The sequence below is a fragment of the Lissotriton vulgaris genome, chromosome 11, assembly GCF_964263255.1.
Source record: "Lissotriton vulgaris chromosome 11, aLisVul1.2, whole genome shotgun sequence".
In the NCBI taxonomy this organism is placed as follows: Eukaryota; Metazoa; Chordata; class Amphibia; order Caudata; family Salamandridae; genus Lissotriton; species Lissotriton vulgaris.
Window position 1 is genome coordinate 776,006,323 of NC_141699.1, and position 12,740 is coordinate 776,019,062.

General features: G+C 43.7%; 1 protein-coding gene across 1 annotated transcript in view; it reads left to right on the forward strand.

Moving 5' to 3' along the window:
* Positions 1 to 12,740, forward strand: part of CUL3 (cullin 3) — a 778,285-nt gene that overhangs the window by 136,334 nt on the left and 629,211 nt on the right. Inside the window, exon 3 of the mRNA XM_086943903.1 lies at positions 3,023 to 3,136. Within this exon, the coding sequence (XP_086800029.1) occupies positions 3,023 to 3,136 (114 nt within the window). The remainder of the gene's footprint in view (positions 1 to 3,022; positions 3,137 to 12,740) is intronic.

The window sequence follows — 12,740 nt, forward strand, 5'->3', positions numbered from 1 at the left end:
AAGGGGGTAAACATTTATAGTTCCTCTTCAAAACAATTGCATTAACTGTAGCACATCCCGCAGATGCATTACCTTTGTATGTTTATTTGTGAGAGAAATAACAAGCAAATGATCTTGTTGACTTCCCACTATTGCTTGGCTTTCGTCTTGTTGGAGCCAGATGGGATGAATCCTTATTTTTGTTGTTGAGGGATGTGTGGTGCTCCTTATGTATGATCATTTTCAATAATGCACCTTGCCTGCGCTAAAATGACAGTTCAAGCGAAGGTTTCAGTGTCGAGATAGCTAAAAATTTGGATATTGAGCAATTTCTGGTATTGAAATTCTCTGTTTTTCTGTCATAAAGGTCATAAACCAGTGAATTAGATTAGTTTGTTCTCTGAAATAAAGCAGCAGTGCATTGTTAGAGTTCCTAATGCCCAAACTGCAGAATGTTGGCAACTTTAATACCCTCGTAGATGCATTAACTGACAAGTTTCAGCAGAGCGCATGAGCTAGATTTTCATCGGAATAGTTTAAGTTTACAGCTGCTCTTCATACGGGAATATTTCCACCTGTGTTTTATCTTACCCTGGTCAAACAAACGAAATATTAAATATGAAAATTCAATTTTTCCAAAATAGGGTTGCAGTTACACAATGTTTGTGGGTGACTTATTGTGTATGAACTTGCTATAGGTTTAGCGTCTAGCAATCAAATAACCACTGATAATTGGAAGGAGCATGCTTTAAATCTTTTTTTATAAATCAGATGGCGACTTGAACTGCGCCAATCTGATCTTCAAGTGGTAAGATAGTAACACAAATTGGAAATTATGGTTTGATAGGAGGCCCACACAAACAGTAGTATGAATAGATCAGTGGGTAGACCGTTTGGCATTGTGCGAAATCTTTCCTGCTATATTTTGTGCATTTCTTCCCTACAGTTGCAGTGATGTGTTTTGTGGAAGCTTTTGTGCTAAAAAACCTTTTTTTGTCCTGCGATTACTCTCTTTGACATTTACACTGCCCACTATGGTGGAAAATAGAAACTGCAGCGCAACCTATATTGCTTCAATAATTGTATGTCATTGCATGCTCTATGGCATAAAGTAAATTATATAAACCATCTTTTAGTCGCACTTTTTCAGTTTGTCATTTTAATAATGATTATTTTATTAAATACTTAAATATAGAACACAGATACCAAACGTATATAATTCTTACAATTATTGTTTTAGACAATTTGCCATTTGACACACTGAAATTAACATAGAAGAAAAAAGATAAAAACCCTGTACCCCTTTTTTCACGTGTTCACCCATTTATACAAAACACTAATTATAAACAGATGGGTCCTGGACATAAGCAATCGCCTTATACAGTGTAGTATCCACTAGACTAACTCTTCATACACTTTTGGCTGAAAAGAGCCCAACACATGTTTTGGTGGCCTCTTAAATCCATATGCCTCTTTCTTCAGGACCAAGCTCCATTTCATTCATACAGAGTTTGAGATATTTTTCATCAGCAAATCATCAAATAAATTAACACCATAACCAAGTAATTGATATTCTACTCTTCGGTCTACCAAAACTTTCACAGTCGCAAATAATTGTCCAGAAAAGGGAGATAAAAGTGGCTGTACTAGTGCCAAGATTAAGGTCCGAGTAAACATACATGGTTATATATTTGTATTTCGCTTGCCTTTTTATTGCTAGGCCCGGATCTGATCCAGACTCAAAGGAGTTAAAATACAGATGTCTAACATAACCAACTGATTGTGGGGCACTGCCATTAGACTCCTCTTCTGTGCACTCACTCCAAAACAGTTGACCATGGCCCAGAATTTCTTTGAAACTTTACATCGGAATGTTTCTACAACCATACCATTTATGGGGCAAGGTACTCTTTTTGCCTCCATGCTGCCTTTTTATATTTGATATGCAGAGATTTAAATAGCAGCATAATTGAATGATTGTCTGTGTCTTACTCTGTCTACCTGCTTTAAGCATTCCTCCTTTAAGCATTCCTCCTTTTAAGCAGAGGAAGTTAATAATCCCAGTGTTTGTTTACCTAACTTTTACACAGTTAATTTTTTGGTTTCGCATACCAGACAGGGCGAGCGGTCTGATTGTGAAAGACCTTTTGTGAGTATCCCAAAAACACACAGTGGACGTACAGCCCACCATTTCTTTACCATTGGCTGAGATTTTTGTTGTTTGCTTTTTTGTTATTCTGTGGCTTGCCTATCTTTTCTGAAGTTTGTCTCGCTCCTGGAGCATAGTTTTCTGGCTGACTTGTGCCCTTCTACTGTGTATTTTTAGGAACAACTTTTTTCTTTGTAGTTTTTCCACCGCCAAACATATCTACACTTCATTTTGGTCTCTCCCTCGTGTACTTATCCCTGTCCACTGTGTTGTTCCACTCCCTCCTGTGCTGCCTATTCAATTTTCACATTTCATCCCCCATCCGTTTTTTACCCGCTCCTCCCTTCAAACCCACACTGTAGTTATTTGTTTTATTTTTGTATTTTTTGGGAGAGTATAGCATGTTGTTGCTAATTCTTCCATAGAATATTTAACTTTTGACATGAAATCACCTAGGTTCTGCAGTATCCATCATAACTCTTAAAATAAAACATCTACTGCACAAATGGTGGCAACAAACCTTCTGTTGCCATTAATGTTCACATTACTGGTACATGTTGGAATATAAACTTGAAAAAAGGTGTTAAATTCCATTGTAAGACATTTCCATCAAAAGTGCTAAGAGCAATGCAAGAACCTAGCACTGGGATGCCCAGAGTGTTTTTAGGGACAGTATTTTGAGATTATAGAAGGTATTTATTAAGTAAAAGTCAACATTATTGTAGTAGCTGGTTTTTGTATTAACTCAATTATTGCTTTATTTGTAATTTAATGGGGGTACTGCATGCAGCATAAAAATGGTAATGATTATGAAAATATTTTGCATCTTAAGTATATCACTCCTTTGTATGCAACTGAATACTTAGTTTCCAATGTCTTCATTTTCTATTTCAGGTGCGGGAAGATGTATTAAATTCTTTAAATAACAATTTTCTACAAACGTTAAATCAAGCTTGGAATGACCACCAGACTGCGATGGTTATGATTAGAGATATCCTGATGTATATGGTGTGTACTTAAATTTACAGTTTCGTTTTGATATTTACTAACATGCAAACTATTTTTGTATACACCACACGTTTATACTACTTAGCACAATATTACTTGGCTGCAGTTCTAGCAACTGGATGGAGAAACAGAAGTTATTAGTTTGAATATCTTCCTTGATATTTATAAATCCCGACTATTTCCAGTTGTGAGCGGTATGCTGTAACACTTATGCGAAGAGGACTTTTTTTTATTGTGTATGGACATTCACCCAAACACGTCTGTCTTAAAGCACATTTTAGTTATTTATTTTTGCATTAAGAGTTTTCTACGAGATTGTGACTTCCGAAATTTGTTTGATTCTCACACTAAAAAAAATGTAAAAAAGGAATATGGTAGGAATCCGTTGTTTATAAACAAAGTTTCCTTGCCTCCTTAAGCACATCCAAGCTGAGCTTCTGCTTCGGATTCCTCTCTTGTGGCACTTGAGTTAGTTTTACCATTAAGTGGACTTTGGAGCCTGGAGCATTCTTTTTTTCTTCCTCTAATTGTTGTGTAGTTTGCTAATGGTTTCCAATTGATTTCGAAATCTTTTCCTAGCATTTGTGTTGTTTTGGTATTTTTTTCAATGTCTGTTTGTGAAGTTCCTATCCAGTGTCAAGGCGAAGCTGCAAGCGTATCATGTTCTTTTCATTTGATACCTTTCTGTCATACTGATGACATCTCATTTATCCCACAAAAATTCTTTTGAACATTTAGCAACAAGGAACTAATATTCAGGGCATTGGAAAATGGCAACTAATGTTGCTCTTCAAAGTCTACCCTGGTCTTCTGGTTATAGGAGCGTAGTATAGAAAAGCCCACCATGCAAACCCAAAGGCATTCATCTTCTCCTCACACTCCTAAGGAACTGCAAGGCCTTTTCTGGGTTTCTGTAGCATTGAGGTTACTGGGCAGTATTGTGAAGGTGCTATTCTCAATCGCTACCCCTTCTACCTCAGGGTCACCAGTAGTACTCTCTTGCATTTAGCTAAACAAATAAACCTCTTTTAGGTACTTGACTATATTAGGGTGGAAAAATTATGCAGTGAATGCTTCATTGTGGACATGGTAGCAGTGAGAAACTCACTTCGTAACGCATACGCCAAAGTTGTTATAAAGATTGGCATGCTTGTACCCTGCTTCTGACAGTCTTCCATAAAATAGGTAACAGGCTCATGCAGGCCAAATCTGTTTATGATTTAATATTTCTTCAGTTCTTCTATAGTTGCTCAAAATGAACACCTAGTTGCCTAAGAACTAGCACACGCATGCCTTCACCCAGATAAGCTCGGTTTACTGTTGACTCCAAGGAATCCACCCAGTACAAAAGAAGGTGGCTAACTCATGGTACCATTCTATGCACAGCCACCAATATTCCAGGACAAGTAATATTATCACATTTTACATCATTCTGTCATACCCTTTTTTGAGGCATCCGTCTTTTTTCCCTTCAGCAGATCCACCCACCCCCTTGACTTTCTGCCCACTTTCTGCAGTCATGTAATGGACATCATCGCCATTCAGCATCAGTGAAAGAGAATGTGACTTAGTTAAAAATGGATCCTTGCTCAGAAAGAATATGGCCTTTGGAAAATGTATATGATGTCCTGATTTCCAATTCATGTAAAATGTTGAATAACTATATGCAGCCAGTTTATGGAATCCCAGTGACGGAACTTGCAACTCTAAAGTTTTTTCCTTTCCTTTCTCTGAATAATCATTCAAAGAACCATCACTGGATGGTAAAAAGTCAGGATCCCCCAAACATGGATGTCCATTCCCCAAGAAGCCAGAAGTAGCAGAAGGGACATTACCCTTGCCCTCAATGACATCACAAGAAAGTGGTATAATTTGAGATGAGATAATAGAACTCCTGTGAATAGACAAAACTCACTGTATTTAAAAACAAGCATTGGCATAGCCAATAGGTCTTGCCTTTGGGGCGTTATAAGTGTTTAGACAGAGCTATTGGCTTTAACATTTTTAATATGTCGTAGAGCATTGTGAATGTTGTGCAGCATGTTGAAAATGCATAAGTTATAGTAAAAAAAGTGTTATAACTATTTCTGTAACCTTATATCTAACCGAAAAAATATTATATACAACTGAAGTATTGTACTAAGAACCCAAAATTAATAAACAAAATGTGTTCTAGTTTATTTGTTTATGAATGCTGTCAATTTTTCATTGCTTGTTGTAATTAATTTTTGTTTTTTTAGTATTTTAATAAGACCGGAGTAGTGGAGAGTTATTTATGTAGAATTAATAGATGTCGATTTTTTTATGCCAAACTGCAGTGGTGGTGTGGGCATGTTAAGGGTATTAACGTTCCTGCAGATTAACAGAGCCTACACACTTACGTCTGTTGCACCAATTTCGGGCAGGAGACAGTGGGAGGGAGAGAGGGGAAGAGTGAAGGGGCCGGATGAGGATCCAGGTAAGGGAGATAAATTGCAGCAATAAGAAACAATACAATGACTGTTTACTGTAGAGCAGTCTGTTGGAAGTGTGGGAGGGGTGGTGGGTCTACCTCCTGTTACAGTGACGGTACTGGTGTGCTTCCTGTCTGGGCAGCACAGGGGCACAAATGTGGCTGCTGATGATTTAAAAACTAACAAATAGTGTAATAAAGGGCAATAATGTCAATACCAAAGTTACTAGGAATAATACAAATTTATAATATTATCATACTATCACAGCAGCTTGTGGCGGAGGAGTTTGTCCCTCGGCCGGGGTGAAGAGGATGCGCCTTGTAAGGAAAGCTGCAAGGTCCAGTGCCTTGGTGCTTCTGCCAGGGTGCTTTATAATCCAGCTTGTGGCGGTGGGGTCTGTCTCTCGGCCAGGGAGGAGGGGACGTGCCTTGTAAGAAAAGCTGAGAGATCCAGTGAGCTCACAAATGCGAACATCGGAAACCTGGGCATCTGTGTGAAATTTGTTTTTTAAACAGAAAACGAGAGAACCATGTGGGTGTGATGGAGGGGGCTTGTGCCTTGGGGTGAAGGAAACATTCACCAGAGCTGTACACTGTGCAGTGGGATGAAGGGAAGCACGCACCACAGCGGTGCAATAAGGTGAAAGCAAGCACTCACCACAGCTGTACACTGGGGTGAAAGCGGGTACACACTACATATCTGCACTGTGCAGTGTTGTGAAAGGAAGCACGCGCCACTACCGTGCAGTGGGGTGAAAGGAGGCACTCGCCACAGCTGTGTACTGTGCAATGGGGGGAAAGGAAGCACGCACCACAGCTGTGCACTGTGCAGAGATGCCAAAGGTGGCATGCACCACAGCTAAGCAGAAGCATTATTTAGCAGCCGGTGCCAGCAAGCATGCATAAAATGCAAGTGCTAATAATGAAGTGCCCATGTGCGCACCGGCAGACACCGGCTCAAATTAAGCCCCATCAAGGGCCTGCGTTACGCCCCTGGATCGAGCGAGCACCAAAAGCAATGTGGAGAAAGGAAAAACGCACCACAGCTGTGCACTATACAGAGATGTTAAATGTAGCATGCAACAAAGCTGCGCAGAGGTGTGAAAGAGAGCGCGCACCACAGTAATGAAAAAACGCGAATATTAAAAGGTGTGGTCAATTGTTAAGATGGTACCGAAAAATAGGCGACTAAAGAGGCCAACTACAGAGTACAGCAAATGTCGTGACAATAACATACTAATACAAAGATTACGGTGCAGGAAGAGAGTGCTGACATAGATGAAATGCGAGTGCTGGAAAAAAGAAGTGAGCACTCTTGTGGCGGTGGGGTCTGTCCCTTGGCCGGGCTGGCGGGGACGCACCTTGTTAATATCTTACTGTCATGAATGCGAGTGCTGGAAAAGAAGCGCACACTCTTGTGGCGGTGGGAGTCTGTCCCTTGGCCGGGGTGGACGGGATGCGCCTTGTAAGGAAAGCTGCAAGGTCTTGAAATAAAACATGATCCACAACAGATGGAATGCTGTGCGCGGCTGCTTGCTCCCGACAGCTAAACGCTGTGGGAGTAAACATTTTCAGAAAAGGTGGGACATGCACCCGCCTTTGGCCAATTGCGTGCTTTTATTTTTGAAAGCCACATACAAAGGCCAATAGCATGTGTGGAAAATCGAACACCACATGCACAAGTTTACAGAAAGTCTGAAGTGATTCCAAGAGACCTTCTCCTAGAGCAGCGCATGCGCCCTCACTTTGCTTGACCTAAAAATATATATATATTAAGCCTTTTAACCCAGTAAGTCTGTATAAATAACACTGTTGAACATTGCACCGTCCTCTCTTGCCTCCCCCTTCTGCACCTTCTGATAGGGCTCATCCAGTGTGCATTTCAAGCCTGCTGCTCACTCACCTGGAATCCACCCATCGTTGCTAGTGTTCCTTCGTACATAAATTTCCCATGTCGGTATTCCAGCTTGCCTAAGTTTTCTCCAATTTCCTATGGTACTCCCTACTTTCTTAGACCACCCGCTTCGCCAACATACACCAGTCTAAACCACACTTCCATGCTTTTATATCTGGCGGCTGAGCGGTTTAACAGGTTTTAGCGATGTTCCTCTTTGCCACCACTATATTCATCGTCATCCATACTTTACATGTCCTCGTGGCATCTGTCTGACCCCAAATGTTCAAAAGACATTGCTTGGCTTATAGGCTAATGCCCTCTCCCCCAACCGCCTTGCAGTCAGTCGCCGCCACACAGTATTTTTGTATAAGGGGACAGTGTCAGAGGATGTGAAAGAAGGTGCCTGTCTGCCTGCACCCTCTAGACTTTGTTCGACTTTTGTCCGTCCGATCAGTACCATCATTGTTCTAGCATAATACGAGCGGTGGAAGGTCGGATCTGAATTAATCGAAATCCTAAGCATATGGCCATCTCTTTAGGGGTTGTCGAGGCCTCCCGCTCACCATCCTCGAAACTCCACTATATTTTTAAAGAATTAGTAATAGGGATTGTAAACAGCTGTTCTGTCAAACAAGACCTAAAAACAATGGTTGTTTACTCCAAAGATGTGAAATATCTGTATTTAAACAGAACTTAATTTTCACATCTTCTCTTAACATGCTAAAACAAAATGCTTTCTGTAGAACTAGTGAAAGATAATTGATGGATGGTCATTTTCAGTATGAGAAAGAAAAATAAAAACTTTTGTCAATTACACCTTGCCCGTTTTTTCTCACAGGCTGCAGTTTTCTTTGGAATACATTTGCAAATTCGTTTACCCATTTTTGTTCTGAGGGTACTGTAGGGCAAGTGATGGATTACAGTTTCTACTACTGGCAATCCTTAATTAATATTCATGACCCCAAGCGGCCCATGCTCCTTGCAATTTTCTGCGAAATCCTATGTTTTGAAACTATTTCAAAAGAAGCATAAATGATTACTAATTCTTCATTTAGTACTAGGACCTTGCCAAGTAATCTTTAATCCTCTACTAAAGATATTGAATACCTGTATACTACAGACAAATAGCTAATGATTTGGTTTCTCACTAAACAAATAACAAATTTGGCCTTCACCAGATACTGGAGTTTATTGAAACAAGTACACGCTTTACGTTTCGCAGATTAATTTACATCATCTTTAAAGTTACTGATTTTTTGGAGGGAGGAGCTTTGCGCCCATCTGAGATGGCCGCGTGAGCACAGGGCTCCCGAGACCCTCGCCGCCCTCCGCATAAATCCTGAACGATATCCTGATTACGAAGACGGGTTATTGGAGATGAAACTCAGCTGATGGACTAGCTGCTTTAAAAAATTGATTCGGACTTCGGGAACCGCTACTACGACAACCTGAACTTTCGAGGCCCACCCCATGGCGACGCCTGGGGCTCGAGTTGCAGGGATGCCCAGGCAGTAGTTGAACAACAACGGCCCGCTGTTCTCTGCTCACTGCCTTGGAGTTAGATTTCTGTTTTGCTTTCGGTCTTTGGCCCTGTCCTGTCCCGAGATCGAGCTGGTTGCCCGAGGTCTAGCCGAACTCTGTGCATTCACTGTGTACCAACGGTCGCAGGCGTTTGTGTGCTGAGCCACAGCTGCTGGCGCCCGCTTTTGAGGACTCCGGTGTCTTGACAGTGAAGGGCCATTTTCACCAGGTCTCACAGGCTCCTCGGGGGCACATTGCCCAACATGGCGGGCAGGCCCGACAACGAGAAGCGGAAAACCAAGACGCCTCTCCGGGGGGGAGCAACTCAAACAAATGTCATGGATCGGTATACCCAGCCGAAGAGGTCCCCCGGTGCTACGAATAAGACTCTGGAGGAGGCAAGGGAAGACCCGGCTGCGTCGATGGAGTTTACTCTACAGGATGTCATGGGCGCCATTGCTGGTATCAAGGCTTCCATTGGCCAGCAATATGAGGCTCTCGCCCTTAAGCTCGACACCGTAGCCATTGATGTCAATTTGATTAGAGCGGACTTATCAAACTAATGAAGGTCATATTCTTAGATTTAAAGACTTCCAGCCTTACGACCGATGTGTCCGACTTACAGACGGAGGTCATCAACCTCCGATTTTCCACTGATCTCATGGCTCGTCGACTTGAGGATTATGGAAACAGGGCCAGACTCAATAATGTACGTATTATCGGGGTCCCTGAAAAATCGGACATTTCTTCTGCAGATCTCCTTGTGGAGGACCTCATCTTAAATCACCTCGCCCCCAGAGGCTCAAGTAAATTCTTTGCCGTGGAGCGAGCGCACCGGGTACCCCGTGGGAAGCCGAAGCCCGGTGCCCCTCGAGGCTGATTATCGCCAGAATTTTCAACTTCAGAGACAGACGCTATCCTGCAGGCGTCCCGGGTGGGAGGCCCAGTGAAGTTTGAAAACACAACGGTGAGCTTCTACCCGGACTTCACCCAGTCCGTTCAGAAACAGAGGAGGGGTTTCAGGGGGTGAAGCGACGGTTGAGAGACATGGACTTGAAAAATGCGATGCTATTTCCAAGCAGGCTTCGCGTCAAATATGAGGACCGGACGTTTTTCTTTGACCACCCTGAGAGCGTGAGTGACTGGTTGGACACATTACCAAAGCGGAGTGATCGGACGTAACACTTGGGTAGAGCGGAGGGTGGCGTGCCGGAGCAAGAATGGCTATGTGGTTCCTGATTTCCGAAAATTTAACATACCATACAGCTCGGTTTGATATCTTCCATACTTATGTGACTTATGGTGGCATACCGGAGGGTGGCGGGGGAGTGGAACTCTTTCCTCCCCTGGGTTTCTTTTTGTGGACTAGTTTAATGTTAGGGCGACAGGCACACTGCAAGTTGGGGATGTTCTTGAGTTTAACGCAGGGGTGCAGGGTGGGGGGTATTGTAACGGGATCATGTTGGTGGGTGGAAGGGGGAGTTTGGGATTGTTTCACTTTTTCTCAAGGCAACGTTGATTCTTGTATCTGGGCACTGTGTTCGTTATGGGGTGGATTCTGCATTTGCTTCTGGGATGGGGGTAGTGGGTTGAAACTGCTGTGTTGGAATGTCAATGGGTTGGGGGATAGGATAAAGCGGGGAGTAGTGTTGCAACTGTTGAGACGCCTCTCCCCTGATGTTGTATTGTTGCAGGAGACACACTTGATTGGAAATACTTGTCATGCCATGAATCGGCGAGGATATCGTCTGGCCGTACACTCTAGGTTCACTACTGGCTCTAGGGGCGTGGGCATCCTAGTCAAGAATTCTCTCCCTTTGGAAATAGACAACATGGTCCTTGACGATAGGGGGCGCTATGCTACAATCACAGGGAGGTTGGAGGGGAGGACTGTCTCGCTGATTTCTGTATATGTTCCGCCTGGTCTACAGACCTCGACCTTTGCTGATCTTGGGCGTATGATACTGGGGCTCCCAGATGGTATTCTGGTGATGGGCGGAGATTTCAATTCAGTTGTCTCTGGTAGAGTAGATCGCTACCCTCCCAGAGACCTCACCAGGTCACAGTCCTGGTTAAGTGGGTTTTTGGAGACTCTGGGTTTGGTAGACTGTTGGAGGTTGATGCATCCGGGACGGACACAATACACTTTCCATTCTGGGGCCCACGGCAGTCTCTCCAGACTTGACTATGTCTTGATGCCGGCGGCGAAAGCCTCCTCTGTCAGGGAGATTAGACATCTGGCTCGGGGTATATCAGATCACTCCCCATTGTGGCTCCAGATCGGCACTAGTATGAGTGTTGTGGGATGGGTTGCCCCGATTAATCCCTGGTATCTCCGTGACCCCAAAACTCGAGCTGACTTGATTAAATCCCTGGAGCAAAGCTTTTCTGAGAGCGAGGGGTGCGTGTCCTCCTCTGTGTCATTGTGGGAGGCATTTAAGACGGTCATCCCAGGACAGGCATTATTGTTAATCGCTGGTGGCAAGAAAAGTAAGAATGAGGAGGTGGTCTGTTTAGAGACTGAAATAACTGAGCTAGAAAGGAACTTGGAACTGGGTGTGACTAGTAACAAGCTTCATGCCCTCAGCCTCAAACAACTGGATTATAGGGCCCTGGTGACGGATGCTGTCATGAGTAGAGAGCAGCAGGGTAGACTGTATGATGTGGGAGATAAGGCTGGGAAACTGATCACTTGGCTGGATAAAAAGGAGAGGGCAAGTTGTGTGGTTCCTGTGATTGAGAAACCTGATGGAGTGTGTGTGACTGATCCGGCTGAGTTGTCGAGTGTTTTGCTGAACATTTCCAAAAGGTGTACTCCCCAGTCTCCGATAGGCCGGAGGAAGACTCCCATCTGTTGCTGCGTGACATTGCGTTGCCTCGCCTGTCTGATTCGGATAGGGACTTAATGGATGCTGTATTCTCAGCTGACGAGGTGGCCCTCCCTATTCGCTCTGTGCGCTCGGGCAAAGCCATTGGCCCTAATGGCCTGCCCATCGAGCTCTACAAGTTGCGTTCTGACAAAATGGCACCCTATCTCCGTGATGTTTCTAGAGTCGAGAGACGTTGGCTCCCTTCCTCGTGATCAGCGTCTTACTACCATCGTGGTGATTCACAAGGAGGGGAAACCACGAGATCAATGTGCGTCCTATAGGCCCATTTCGCTCTTAACCGCCGAACCAAAGATTCTCGCCAAGTTGCTGGCAAACCGCTTGATAAAAGTAATTAGTGACTTGATTCATCCGGATCAGTCCGGTTTTATCCCACACCGTAATACAGCACTTAACCTGAGGCGCTTGCACGGTGTTCTCGCGATGGCGGCGTCGCTGCGTGAGCCGGCCATTTTGGTTTCTTTGGATGCTACAATGGCTTTTGATACGGTGGAGTGGCCATACCTCTGGGCCGCTCTTGCAAAATTTGGTTTTGGTCCTAGTTTCATTAGCTGGGTGAAACTTTTGTATGAGGAACCGTTGGCACAGGTGGTGGTGAATGCTCGAGTCTCTAGGCCTTTTGTTCTTGGGAGGGGTACGTGACAGGGCTGTCCGTTGTCCCCCCCCTTCTGTTCGCCCTTGCCCTGGAGCCCCTGGCTGCGATGGGAGCCTTCTATGAAGGGTATTCAGTAGACTCCGGAATTTGAGGATCTCATATCGCTCTATGCTGATGACATTTTGTTGTACCTTACGTCCCCTCGTAAGTTGTTGAATGTATTGTTTGATGTGGTCACATCTTTTGGTAGG